This window comes from Biomphalaria glabrata, chromosome 11 (assembly GCF_947242115.1).
Source record: "Biomphalaria glabrata chromosome 11, xgBioGlab47.1, whole genome shotgun sequence".
NCBI classification, from domain to species: Eukaryota; Metazoa; Mollusca; class Gastropoda; family Planorbidae; genus Biomphalaria; species Biomphalaria glabrata.
This window is the reverse complement of record NC_074721.1, coordinates 11,320,154-11,335,428: the sequence shown is the minus strand read 5'-3', so window position 1 is coordinate 11,335,428 and position 15,275 is coordinate 11,320,154. Positions and strand designations below refer to the sequence as shown.

The following is a 15,275-nucleotide window of genomic DNA, read 5'->3' as shown; positions in this document are numbered from 1 at the left end:
AACTGACAAAAAACCCAATCCATCGAAATAGCAAAAGAAGGTAGTGAATACTATGGATTCCCTGTAATCAAAATAACCAGAAGAAAGAAAAGACTTGATGGGAAGTTGAGTTATAATGTAGGACTGTCAATAGAACTGCAATTCAAACGTGTTGCGACAGAAGTGCTGGACAGATTTCATATGGAGATGAAGAGCAGATTTCAGAGGTTGGAAAGAAAATGGATACCTTTGGGTTTCTTCTTGAACCAAGACACCTGTTAGATGAAGACCCGCTTATGACAAACTGTGCTACTTTTCCTGTTTGTATGATGAAATAAATGGCAAATCGCTTTTTCAATTATGTCATTGATGCACGAGCACTTTTCATCAACAAACCAGTAATACAATCACCAATAGACATATTGAGGAAACAGGCTTCATATGGTAATTACGTGTGCTCAAACTTTGCAACCTCCTCCGAATACTGCTAACTCAGGCCACTTCCATTACGTCATGTGAGAGATCATTCTCAAAGCTCAAGTTCATCAAAAGCTATCTCAGGGGCACAATGACACAAGAAAGGCTTATCATGGCTTTAATGTCAGTGAAGTCCCAAATACTAGAAAATATCGATATAGTTGATATTATAGATGTCTTTGTTGCACAGAATGCACGACGTGAAGCGATATCAATTTAGATTTGTCACTTGTGCATTATTTAACTAATAAATAAAGGTATTATTCATTAAAAGAGTCTTGATTACTTTTTGTTAAGTTTACTGATATACTGAACCAATTGGATTTGGGACGTATATATTTTTGCGTACATTATCCCATGTCATATGTCGAATGTCAAAATGTAAGGGGCCCCCAAAGAGGTCAATCCCCCCGGGCCCCCAAATCCCTAGTTACGCCCCTGGCCCTAACCCTAACCCAATTTCTCAAAATATTATCTTTAAAGACTATCTTAGCTTGTTCGGATATAAAACTAATGTCAATTCTTTTTTTTTTTTTTCAAATGTCTTTTGGAAAGAAATCGAAGAAATCCAGTGCGCTTAACAGAACTCACATATAATTAAAGGGAGGGGATAGCATGTTACTAACATTCAGGAATCTGACTTATTATATATTCATGAAATAAGCAAAACCTTTATAAAAAAATTTCGCTGGACAGTGTTAGAATTCATACTATACATACAATATTATAATAGAGTGAAATAAACATTGTTATAAAAGCTACGTGTTTATTTAATTATCATCAAATTATATCTCGCGCCAAAACGTCACCTGCGTCAAATCGGCTCGCGCCAAAACGTATCGCACCAAAACATCTGCGCCAAAACGTCACGTACCGCTAAAAGGATGAAGCCTTCTAAAAGCACTGTCTACGGATTATGTCTATTAATTTTTTTTGAAAATGTGCTAGATTAAACTAGTATTACACTATAGTTTGTAAAAGATGTTTTTAACATGACGCTCATATAGCCCCTTATATATGAGAATATTATAAAACCTCTTACAATTTAATGTGTGCCATAGTGGCATTCATGAGGCCTTTTAGGCCCATTTGAGTACCGGCCCACATGGTATTTGCCCAAATGCCCATATAGCCAGGCCGCCCCTGGTCGGAGTCCTCGCATTGTAACGGTCCCCGCAGAGGAGCAGGTCCTCGCATTTTTGTAACGGTCCCCGCAGAGGAGCAGGTCCTCGCATTGTAACGATTTTTTTTTATAGTAACGGTCTTGTGTTTAAACGTTTGCGGGTCCAGTAGTTGAGGCTACTTTAATTGAATTTGTATATAGTGCCCTGTATGTAATTAATTATATCTGTTAAAGGTGTAGTATTAGAAAGTTTCATTTTATGAAGATATTTAAGTCAAGTAGTTATTGAATTGAGAATCTACTTTTATGTGTAATTTAAAGACGTTTACTAAAGAATGAAGAAAAGAACATAGATGTTACTTCAGTGTGTTAGGAAGTCATTTATATAATCTCCGGCAAGATGATTCTGTTTTAACAATAATTAATATAAGAAGAAATAGCAAGAAATAATTAAACAGAAATCATCACTTATAATATGCATTCGAATCTTGGACGTTGACAGCAGATCTCGAGTGGAGGAGCCTGGGAATGGAATTGAGATGCTACAGAGAATCAGAGATACATCTTAGGTATACGATTGGACCCCAAGATGACCATGCTGCTAACTACAGTCAAAAACGCTTACTAAAACTCTATGGCCACATCACAAGGTCCTCACGGATCGCAAAGACCTTCCTTCTCTTCCAGTGTCAGAAAAAAAGAAGAAGAGACAGAGAAAAAGTGACGGGAAGAAAAAATAAAAGAACAGACAGGCCTATCATTGAAAGAGAATCTTTCCAAGGCAAAAGAAAAGAGAGGAATGGAGAAAGGCGGTCAACAGATCTTGTGTGGTGCCCTAACGGTTCTATAGACTAAGGGATAGGTGTTGGTAAAGATGATGTTTCTTTTCGACCGCCCCCCACCCACCCAAACACACACACATCACCCACTTTCACAATTTTCGACCCTTTTTTAGGACTAGGACAATCTTCACTTTTTTTATGACTAGGACAATCTTCACTTTTTTTATGACTAGGACAATCTTCACTTTTTTTATGACTAGGACAATCTTAACTTTTTTTTTGTTTCTAGGACAATCTTAACTTTTTTTGTTTCTAGGACAATCTTAACTTTTTTTTTGTTTCTAGGACAATCTTCACTTTTTTATGACTAGGACAATCTTAACTTTTTTTGTTTCTAGGACAATCTTAACTTTTTTTGTTTCTAGTACAATCTTAACTTTTTTTTTGTTTCTAGGACAATCTTAACTTTTTTTGTTTCTAGGACAATCTTAACTTTTTTTGTTTCTAGTACAATCTTAACTTTTTTTTTGTTTCTAGGACAATCTTCACTTTTTTATGACTAGGACAATCTTAACTTTTTTTTTCTAGGAAAATCTTAACTTTTTTAAATTACCGGTACTAGGACAATCTTAACTTTTTTTTATTACTAGGACAATCTTAACTTTTTTTTATTACTAAGACAATCTTAAACTTTTTTTTTTATTACTAGGACAATCTTAAACTTTATTTTTAGTGTTCTCCGATTGATCGACATTACATTACACACTTTTCAACTTTTGAATTCTATATATAGAATCTATGGTTAGTTTAACATTTTCTTTTTTTTTTCACCCTTTAATCATAAGTCGAGGAATGTACTGCATTTGACACCATTATTGCAGAGCGTTTTCCGAAAGCCCCAATTGAATGCGCCATTCAATTTAACATTTATTCTGGTTTTGTGTCTCTGAATAAAAGGAAATATCAATTGGGTTTTAATAATATCGTTTATTTGATCCCTTATAAATGTAGAGAAACGACAGTGCAACAAGGTATCATTCCTTGCGCTCTCTCTCTCTCTCTCTCACACTATCTTTCTCTCTCTCAAATCTGTGGCATTTTACGTCTCGAGAGACGATCTTTACCCTCTGCAACTTCTTGTGTGACTATGAGGCCAATCCTTGATACACAGCTGCGGTCACAGGCTGTAATCTTCAGGTGCTGTTGCACTTTCACCCTTCTTTCTACTTCTGTTGTGTAGGCCATTTGCAATCCTAGGCACTTCCATCCTACTTGTGTGCTACTTGTAATTATACTCTGTATGCGGCTTTTTGGTGAAGTAACGAAATAAAATACAAACGCTCGCGAATTGCTGTTTTCAGTTGCTAATATGTTCAAATCCGTGTCTTAGCAAGTACCAAAGTGGTAGGAAGAACCTATGTACGAAATTATATTGTTAGTTAAAGAGATCTATTGATACCTTATCTTATCTTCTTATATCTCTCTCTCTCATTCTCTCTCTCTCATTCTCTCTCTCTGTCTCATTCTCTCTCTCTCCAATCCTTGATTCACAGCTGCGGTCACAGGCTGTAATCTTCAGGTGCTGTCGCACTTTCACCCTTCTTTCTACTTCTGTTGTGTACGCCATATGCAATCCGAGGCACTTCCATCCTATTTGTAATTATTAAATTATATAATACAGACGTTACTTCAAAAAAAAGAAGATGATTACGTCCTAAGCGTCATGCATTTAGTCATGCATATTAACCAATGACCTAAATTCTGCCAAGTCATTGGTTTTCCTGGCTAGCTCAGGCAACCCATTCCATGCTCTAATAGCACTAGGGAAGAAGGAACATTTGTACAATTTTGTCCTAGCATATGGAACGAGGAATGTGCCTTTATCTTTGTGTCTTTCTGAGTATTTTATTAAATTTTGTTTTTATATTTAATCCGTCTGTGGTATTTTACAAATATAATATAGATTTAATAAAGAAGGTGTACAAAAGAGCGGGAAAAGATACAGATTTCCTAGATCTCTTGCCAAATTTAGAAAATACCTTTTTTTTGTTTTTGCCAAGGGTCAAGTATCCAATAATTACCAAATAAAAGTTTAAAGTAATTACTATATTAGCCTATTATTTAGTATATTATACTATGCACTGGTGAAGGTGTTTCATTTATAATGAATATTTGTGAACATGGCTGCCTGGTCGTGCGGTGTGCGCGCTGGACTGTCTTTCCGTCGTCTCGAAGATCCCGAGGTTAATACCCTTCCCCCCTGCCATTCCCCGTCATCCTGCTAGAGATTTGGGCTAGGATGTCTGGGATATCTAGGATGTCTGGGATATCTAAGATGTCTGGGATTTCTTCAGAATCTGAAGGAACAGCCGACACGTGTCAAACCTGTTCAACAATCTAAAACATTATTTTACAAAATGTAACGAATTTTACTCTTTGATTGAAATGAATATTGTCATCAAACTAATTGTCACTCGCCATTTTGTGACAACCACTCTCTGTGTTAACAATATCATTGTTGCCTTTCTACTAGAATTTTGATGCTAAATATACGGCCCGCGGGCCGGATCTGACCCGCGTCACGGTTATATCCGGCCCGCCTACGATACACTCCCGTATTTTAATTTTCGTGTAATGAAACTGAAAAACAAGGTCAGAACTCATAACATTTATGAAGCTAGGTAAAACAGATAACGTGTACCTAGAAACTGGCACCATGGAGCCCAGAGCGTATACTACACGACCAGGCAGCCACCCGAGCTGCTTTCTTACAAGTTCCAGAACTATTTGTTTGGCATTCTTTCTAAGTGTCCAAGCCAGGTTATCTTTTTATTGGTCCTCAACCATAAGTGGCTACATGTTTATACCCCGATCTTGTTTCATAAAGATAATTTGTTACACCATTGTAGTTTATTTGTCACAAAGCTAAAACATAACATCAATGAACTTAAATAATCAATTATATTAAAGTCTATGAGCCGAGATTAGGTTCTTGTTTTAAAAGAGTTAAAATTATTAATTTGAGTTTAATCACAGACCTATATATAAGAAATGTATAAGTTCTAATTTTCGAGTTCTAAGGAGGTGCTAATCTTTTCTGATGAAAAAAAAATCGTAGAATGCTACATATAAATATACTCGTATTAAAAATTTAAACAAATAATTAATTCATATAAATAATCAATCATATATGTAATTCAGACCTAAAATAAATAATGCTTTCATTTAAATAATCAATAATACATATATTTAATGATGTGTAATTCAGACCTAAAATAAATAATGCATTCACATAAATTATACAGATATGTAGATCGTTCAGACTTGTATATATTCTTATCAATCTTACCATATATAACTCATTATATACACAATTGTACATATATCATATAACTTAAATAATGTATAGGCATTACATACAAATTAACCTAAAATAAACATACGACTAAACATAAAATGCATTACACTATACAAAAATATCACCGATCTAGAAATGCGTATGGTTTGGCAACATGCTAAGTGACTAAGGTCCTAATAACTTTTAAGAGTTAAAAATAATTGGTCTTTAAAATGACATGACACAATTGTAACTCTAGAATGATAAAACCATGCCCAGACATGATCTAGTTTGTTTTTTGTTTTGTGTCCATGAAAATATCTAGAGCATCTTACTGCATTAAAAATTCTCATATTTCTGTTACTCGAAAAACTGTAATTAAATCGTGTTTGTGTGTGCACCTGCATGTCTCTGTGTGTGTGTGTGAGTGTGTATGTATTTATGGGAGCGTAGAAGGTTTTATAAATATAGAATTAATTACTCTCAGTCGTCCAAGCCTGAGCCAAGGATATGTGGTGAAGAGTTTGGAGTTAGTGTTTGCACCTTTAAGTCCAAAGCTTCAGGATGAATGCTAACGGATCATTTGTGTAGCATGCAACAATGTACATAATAGTTAACGACATGATTCACTCCGGGTACAGCGCCGAGTTAGGACCGGCCTTATCGTGTCTCGATCCTTTGCATAAAAAAACAACACACAATTTAAAAGGAAACATATACTAATAAAAAGAAAAACACTCTAAATCTGATGAGTTATTGGCCCTTATTCCAAAGCTCGTCTACCAACCAATGAAAACAGGTTTTGGATGTACCTTTGAAAATGAAGATTTTTATTTTATGTGAGCGTGCGACCCCAGGTCTATTTGTTATCTATTTTTATCTGTATTTCGATCTGGTTACTTTATATAGGCCAGGCTAGAATAATTTAATTTAGTGTCTTTTTTTCCTGCATAGGTCAGTGCTGTGTGTTTGTAGTTTCCGCTATTTATAACTTCTGCTAGTTTTAGTCTTTTTCTGTTATTTGTGTTTTACTCGTAGAGGAAAAGTAGTTTTAAAAATAGTTAACTAGCCTTAGAGTTGTTGGCACTGTTTCCATTTCTTTGTCCCTGATTAGTTCTACGTATTTTTGTCTTTAGCGCTTAGGTTAGGTTAGTAGTTATTTTCTAATTTCAGTCTAAGTGTAAGTCTAGAAGCTGTATAGGGTCCCTGTATGAGTTTAGAATAGAAATATCTTTCTTCTTCCTTTTTATATTTTTGTAAGATTTAAATTTTAAGATTCTCTTTTTTATGCTGTTTAATTTGGTATATCATGTTGTGTAGTCCGTGTCTTTAGTAATTTTCTAGATTTTATTATAGCGTACGGCTAAGTACAAATTAGGGGAATCAGTAGTCCAGTTTAGTTTTAGGTAATTAGCGTGACGTCATGCTCTCCGATATGTTCGCGCTGACCAGTTATAGCTAGCTCCGGAACCACGTTGAGCTCTCTTTTGTCTTGACCAGTGGTCAGTGCCGACAGTAGTGCCGGTGTAGAGTTAATTGTGTGTAGTGTAATTTCAGCTGGGACCGCCTGCTATCCTTACTGCCATTAGTCTGCCTTTAGACTGCCATTAGTCTGCCATTAGTCTGCCTTTAGACTGCCATTAGTCTGCCTTTAGACTGCCATTAGACTGCCATTAGTCTGCCATTAGACTGCCATTAGTCTGCTGGTACCTTTTTTTGTTATATTTTATTAATTTTAAGCTTAGGTCTAGGGTAGTAATTGTAGTGATTTAGTTAGATAGTTGGTTTGGTTAGTCTGTTAGTGTTTGTAGATTTAGAGGGTTTTAGTTAGTTGCTGAGTTCAGTTGTAGTGTTAGTGTAGCTCTCTCTATATGTTATATTTTATTATTGATTTATTTGTGTATGTAAATAAAGTTTCTTTTTGTTTTATTTATCCTAAAGTAAAAGTTTCGTTATTGCTTTCTTTTAGTTAGCTAGATTAGTTTAGTTTAGTTTAATTGGGCTGTCTGGTTGCTTAGGCGACTCTAGCCCCTTGGTCGCAGACCGAGGTGCACAGATTGGGCCCACCCAGTAGAGCTACCACCTGCCTACTGTTAGAAATGAATTTAATGTTGAGCAGCAGAAGAGAATAGGCCACCACAGCTCGCGCCTGCCTGACCTGCTCACATTTACATTGTACAAAACATCCTCCTACAGGACGCCTGGTGACAGTGTTGATTGCTCGATACATTTTCAAGGCACTTCTGAAATATCCAGTCAGTAATTTAACTTTCGTCTCACTGAACTCTTCATCAAGATCAAGTCAGATCGACGAGTCGTTTGGCATCACAAATAACATTAAACGCCATGAGTTTTGTGCTTATTTTTTTGAAGACTGTCTTGAAATATGTGATCCTATTTTACCTTGCTCTTCAAATACTGAACTCTTTGTGAAAGTCAACAATGGGGCGTAAAATATACTTTAAGATGGTAAACATAATGGTATAACAATATGGTCTCTCACTTGCTGTATCAGGCTCTTAACTCTTTCTCTCCTAACTGACGATACCAGCGTTGATTCCACCAGAATTTGGTAAATAATTACGGAGAGAAAGAGTTAATACTTTGCTGACAACGTTCCATCCATCCTCTCAGCGTTACTATCAAACGTGCGATATTTTAAGATATTCATTACACTCCAGCACTGCGACTGGATCATCCATATACTAGCAAAAGACATTTTTTTCCTCCAACTGTAAGCCGTTTCCGTTGCATTTTCGCGCACCGTGCAAATGTTACAGCCATCGGGGTTTCCACCATACGTTATGTTCCATATGTAGTTCTGGATCTCCAGGGTTAGGGTTAAATTTACGAAGGAATAGAGCTGCTTCGTTACCCGAATAGGCCTTTCGACAAGATCTTCGTAGCGTAGGATGAAAATGCGACCTGGAAACTCCTCCGAAACAAACTGGGACATCTCCAGGTCCCGCGAAACTCTCTGGCAGTGGCCAAGCGACGTTTTGGGAAGGTGTGTCCAGTTGAATGCTCCGACCAGGTATTGGGATTTCATTGTGCCTCTAGGGTCTCGGAGCAGATGTAAGACTTTCAATCTTGGCTCTCTCGTCATCAGTCGGTACATCTCTAGCATGGAGCTTCTGATGACCTTGATCACAACGACCTTGGACTTTCTGCAGTCATTCTGTAACACTCGTACGCACCGTCCTAAAATCTCCATGTCTAGAATTTTCATGAAATAAAGAAACAGGCATTTATTTATTAAAACAAAATCAGTTATCAGTTTATCTAGACTTCTATAGAGTACTAGTACTAGTAAAAAAAAGATTACGAGACCACTTTCACGACTTGCAATGTATGGGGCAGCTGATGTAAAGCTCAACTGCTGCAGTGGTTGACGGCTAAAGAGACGTCACGTGGCCAGCGCCACTAACAACCACCTTTACTTCCCCTATTTATGTCAAGCGCTTAACCACTCAGCCGCCTAGCCCCAATTATAGACAGCTAATTGTCATGAAAAACAAAACAAAAACAAGGTTACAAAGGCAGTTTGTGTTTTCACACAAACTCAAAATCGGCCCCCGAAGTGGTCCGCTCAGGCCGGTAAAAAGGCAGGTTTGTATAGTTTTAAAAAGACTATCAGAAACTATGAACTACAAACTATCAACGACTACAAAAAGATACAAAAAAAAGAGACGTGCTCTTCCAAAAAGTGTTGCCAATAGTGTTTTACTGTAAGTTCAACAAACGACTTGACACCACAGGATACGGATACTTATTAATGTTATCATTATTATATTGTTAATATTCACATGTTTTCAATGAACTGATAGTTATTAAGATATAGTTAAATGTGAACCTAGCGTAAGAGATGTTATTGAATGGTTATCTAATTGATTTAATTGTTGTATAAATTGTCAATATCTCAGTCAAAGCCTCAACATGATATTTCTTTTTACAAAACATCTAAAACCGTTTGCATAATTGTGTTAACAATATGCTAAATATTGATCTTCCTTGTTAAATAGCCTCCAGTGTATTTTTTAAATTTTTACTATTAATAGTTAATAGTTGTAAATATGGTGTATTTTTATGAACAAACTGCTGGCAAAGTTGATTTTAAAATAAAAAATTTTCGCTTTCAGAAAAGAAAACAGTAGCCGTTGGATCAGAACTTTAAAAGATAGCCGTTGGATCAGAACTTTAAAAGATCTAGAATATCAAAATATGGGATTTTCAATATCTGTTCTAGTTTATGAAATCTGGACGGGACGGACGGATGGACGGTCAGACAGACAAAACAAAACTAATAGTGGCTATTCCTGCTAAATACAAAAAAAAAAAAAAAAAAAACAGAAGGAAATGAGATTTTTAATTTCGGGATTTTTAGGGCGCCCCTGAGTACACCTAGTTCTAATGGGTACCTGACATTAGTTGGGGGAAAAGTAAAGGCGGTGGTCGTTTGTGCAGGCCACATGACACGCTCGTTAACCGTTGGCCACAGGAACTATTGAACTTTACATAATCTGTCTGAAAGGGGAACATTACCATTTTTTGTTACCACTACATGTATTACCTTTTTGATGATTAGCACAAAGACCAAAGGCTCGAGTTGACAGGCTGTTGAACATGTGATATTGCTGAAGAGCAGACGACAATAGGCGACATGAGTAAATGACATCTGTTCATATGTTTTTCGTTTTTTTTTCACTAGGTAGGGAGGAAGGCTTGGGGACCACTATTGATGTATATTTTTTTTACAAAGCTTATATCAACTCAGTCTGTCTGTCTGGTAAAAAGTCTGTACACGTTATTTCTCCCACACCCATTCTCGGATCAAGCTGAAACTTCGTACAATTATTCATTGACATAGACAAGACATGAATCAATAAAAAGTAACCAATAAGACAATTAATAAATGATAAGAACGGAGTTCTTCCCCTTTAGATAATCTTTGTTGTGTTGTTTTTCGGATAGGATTTTGTATTTTTGTGTGTGTATATATATAGGCCTACTATTCCCATGACATTGTTTTTTTTTTACCCGAACGTACCCAAAAAGGAAATGACAATTACCATGAAAATCTGCACGTCAGTTTAATTATGAGGGAACAAAACAACAACATAAACATTCTTTTAGGACGATAACTCTTTCTCCTAATATTGAAGAGAAAAATTTAAAGATTTTAAATTTCTTACAGTCTTTTTTCTTAAAGAAAAAAATCATTTAAGTTAATAGTAAAAGCAATAGAGTTATTGCAAAACATTATATTCAAACTAAAATTAATAGAAATAATCTAAATTATAATAAAATAAATATTTTTGACCAGTTTTGATATAATATGCGCAGGTCACACATTTGTAGGGCACAATTTATTTTTACTCTGTAATATTTTTCATAAAATATTAAAGCAATGATGATAAAGCCTAGGCCCTAACTTACAGGCTTTGTCATAAAGACGAGACCCATACTTGTAGTGTTTCATGTATATAAGAAGGCTTAGAAACTAATGATGTCTGTGAACTAATAACTTACTGTAAGCGTGCCCACATCTAGTTCCATCAAGCTACAGTTTAACACCGACTCTAGAATTTGTATCTTTCTGGCCATGTAGAATTCCGCATTATAAACAAATCTGCAGAAATGCAAATCAAAATGAGCCAATAGATAAGCCAATATAGCAGAAGTTGATTAAAGTTTGACTAGGAATACACTCTGGGTACAAGCAGTAGAAAACGGTATAATATTACGAGCTGTGAATTACAAAAATGGAATTGGGCGCGTCTCACTGTTTGAGAAACGCTTTTGAGTTTTGTCATAATTATAAATATAACTTCTAGGTATGTATTCTAGGAGCAGAAATAGAACTACTGCCATAGGCCCAAAAAAAAACTTTGACCCTGCTCCGACACACACCCAATGTCGGATAAACTTGAAATTGTTCACAAAATTTCTTGAAGCTGACAAAACAAGAATCAATAAAATATAACTAATTAATTTTTAAACTATCGGTAATAAATTATTTTATTCTATCGAACAAGGGAAAGAAATTGAACTTGTCCGATGTGGTTGTATAAGTTGAATCAGTCCCCTGTGTGAAAATTTTTTTTTAATGCATGTAACAATCGATCACAGATTCACAGATACCCTCTTCTTCCCTATCTCCCCCCCCCCCCTTTTTTTCAATTGGTTCAGACAAGTGATAAGATCATAGCGCATTGAGAAAGCTAAAACTATGAAATTGTGCTACAAACAAACAAAAAATTCTAATCGCACAGATGTATTATTGTTAGTATAGATCTATAAGAAATTTAATTACATGACTTATCCAAACTAATTGATACAATTACATTAAATATAAGCTTTGTTTTGTGTTCAAACAGTATTTTTATTTAGAACAAACTGTTACAAACATGCATTCAGTGCTTTAAAAAAAGTAATAAATAAATGTTAAAACTCTTGTTGATATTGAGAAAAAGGCCAAAGAAAAATTATTTTCTCATTCTTCTTTTTCAAAAAAAAAAGCGAAATGATTATAATCCAGTGTGCAGAAGTGTGCACGGACATACATTTTGAATGGGCGTAGGGTTCTCCACTTTTTCAAATCAGGCCCTGAATGGAAGAAACGATGTAACAAATTAAACGTCAGTTTGGAAACTTACGGCAGACTTGTTCCATTCAGAAAAGTCAATGTTCCGTTCCCGCTCTTGTTGGTGAGCACCCTCTCAATGTTCCACAGGGGCTCGTACATGTAGAACACGTCCTGGCTTTGTTGAATGATATCACCGGTCAGTGTTGACCCACTTCTCATGTAGGTCATGATGATGAGTTTGTCTCGTACTAGGATAGTTTCTTCATCGTCGATCACGTCTGCAGAAGTCAGACAATAGAAACAGACAAAACATTCTTTACAAATAAATGAAGCATATTTAAGAAAGTAACAAAAAAAGGTTAAACTAAGTAACGAAAAGTCGAGAGAAAGAAAGAAGGCCAATCTTAGAAACGAAATAGTCAAGTTAAGAATGACAAAGGAAGTACATCTTAAAAAGACGCAAGTTCTAGAAAGAAAAAAGTTAAATCTTAGAATTAAAACAGGTAACTCCTAGAAATAAAAAATGTAAATCTCACAATCAAAAGAGCCAAGTCTTACAAATTGTAGAAACAAATCAAAGAACTCAAATAATTGCGCTTTCAGGAACGTTGACTCTTACCGACAAAGAGAAGAACTAGTTTCGGTTTAGACATTGGGGGAGTTTTTAATTGTGCTGTTGAAACTCAGAGAAAACTTATCGTCGAATCCAAGGTGCACAAGACGAAAAGAAAACTTCCAATAGACCCATTGCAAAAAACTTTATAATAATATATATAATCAGGTCACAAGAGGGTCTGCATGGACATTGCCTAGCAATAACAATATAGCTTAATAAACAAAAAGTATAATACCAAAAAAAAAATTCAATTATTGTACAATTTACCAGGCAAAAATTGAAACTTATTATTCGTTCTGTTAAATTTCCGAACATTTCTAGGAAAATAGTCTTTGAATTTCTTATGATCTGAAGTTTGATCTGTGAAATGAAAAAAAATAAAAATAAAATGAATACAAAGCTAAAAAGTCTTAAAACTCTTGGTGTGCAGGTAAAAATTTTGTTGACAGAGAAACTAGATTGGTAACGTTGTACACATTGACTTTGAACGATCATCTCTTTGGAAGTGTTCTCGTTACGTTACTAGATCTACATTTATATTCTTATATTTTCTTCTGGGAAAATAGGAGTTCGTTTTTGCAGATTTCTATTAGATACGGGCGCATCGAGATCGATAATTCATCCTAGTCTTATTGAGAATAACATAATACATGAAATAAGTGACTATTCTATAAAAACAGCTAGTGGAGAACTTTTGCCAGTTTTAGGACAGATCACTGTAAACATTGAGATAGCAAATCAACATTTTAGTCATGAATTCTTGGTCGCCACTATCATGGATGAGTGTATTCTGTGACTAGACTTCATGCAGTTATTTGGACTCTCCTTGAACATTGGGGGTGGCACAGTGCAATATGGAAATCTTGAAATTCCGTTGCTGGGGAACGACATGGAAGAAGAACAGATAAAGAGGGTATTGATAACGAAAGGTACCAGCATACCCACACAGTCTAAAGCCATTATATGTGACACAATAGACGGTAATGATCCTGTGCCTATCACAGGCCTTATAGAGCAGTCAAAGGAAGCACGCAGTAGACTGCCTGTGGGGAGAATACTGGCTGTTAATAGGAACGTCCGAAGGGTACCTGGTAGGGTTATGAAGTTTAACACTCAAGCTTACAACTTTCAGAAGAAGAATGTTATCGCCACTTGTTGTCCAATGGAACTTATTGCATCGTGTGATGCGGTGGTCCCTGTAGCTAGTGCCTCGTCATGTGATTCTCGAGTTGATCGGATACTTGGAGATGAGGGTGAGGATCTATCGGAGGAAGAATGCGGTGGGGTTAGGCAAATGTTGCTGGAGTTTGGGGACGTCGTGCCAGACAGTGAAAATGGGCTCGGACAGACTGATTTGGTGTTCCAGGACGAAGTGGTGCACCTGCATCGGTTGCACCGGTATTGTGAGGAGACCAGGGTCTGTTCGGGACGAACAGAAATAGGGAGGGGGCAGTGTTGTAACCCTGTTCCTCCCTCACTAACCATCTTTTGTTTCCACGTGCAAAGTAGGGTAATTTTTGTTTATGCTGTTGGGCGTAAATGACCTTGACTATGGTAAAATGTGTTAAGAGACTTGAGTTATGATCGAGGATTTTTCAACGGAGGATTGTTTTTTTTCTTGAATCGGTTTTTGTGAATAGTTGTATGTACATTTGATTAGAACAACTGTGAAATTATTTCGATTACTTGGATTATCGACTGTTCGTAGTGGATTGTGCTCACTAGCGGATCCAGAACTTTGGAGTGGGGGGGGGGCGATTTTTTTCCAAACCCTAACCCTAACGCCCAGTAAACCCTAACCCTACGCATAAACGTGCATACAGCGCGCGCGCGCGCGCGCACACACACACACACAAACGCACACACACACGCACACACATATATATGTATATATATATATATATATATATATATATATATATAAATATGAGAATAAAAAAAGCAGCATTTCTCAACCTTCGGCGAAAACCAAAACAACTGGGGCAGCGCTATAAGGTTCTCTGGTGAAGTTCGGGGCGAAGCCCCGACGCCATAAGCGTTTTTTGCTTTTTTCACTGCAGAAACGCATTCTCCTGACAAGTACAGCTCATTATTAATCAATGGAGTTCGGGGCGAAGCCCCGACGCCATAAGCGTTTTCTTGCTTTTTTGAGTGCAGATACGCATTCTCCTGACAAGTACAGCTCATTCTTCACAATGTAGTTCGGGGCGAAGCCCCGACGCCAAAAGCGTTTTCTTGCTTTTTTCACTGCAGAAACGCATTCTCCTGACAAGTACATCTCATTATTCATAAATGGAGTTCGGGGCGAAGCCCCGACGCCAAAAGCGTTTTCTTGCATTCTTCATTGTAGAAACGCATTCTCCTGACATCTTCAA

The 15,275-nt window shown here is 36.3% G+C and overlaps 1 protein-coding gene across 1 annotated transcript; it reads right to left on the bottom strand.

The window, feature by feature from the left end:
- Positions 1-7,865: 7,865 nt before the first annotated feature.
- On the bottom strand, positions 7,866-13,791 carry LOC129921728 (carbohydrate sulfotransferase 3-like). Its single transcript, XM_056004311.1, has 6 exons — positions 13,722-13,791; positions 13,168-13,260; positions 12,355-12,562; positions 11,228-11,327; positions 10,269-10,332; positions 7,866-8,914 (listed from the first exon to the last, which is right to left on the bottom strand). Exons 1-6 carry the CDS (start codon positions 13,789-13,791, stop codon positions 8,295-8,297), a joined length of 1,155 nt encoding a protein of 384 aa, XP_055860286.1. The 3' UTR covers positions 7,866-8,294.
- Positions 13,792-15,275: the final 1,484 nt, after the last annotated feature.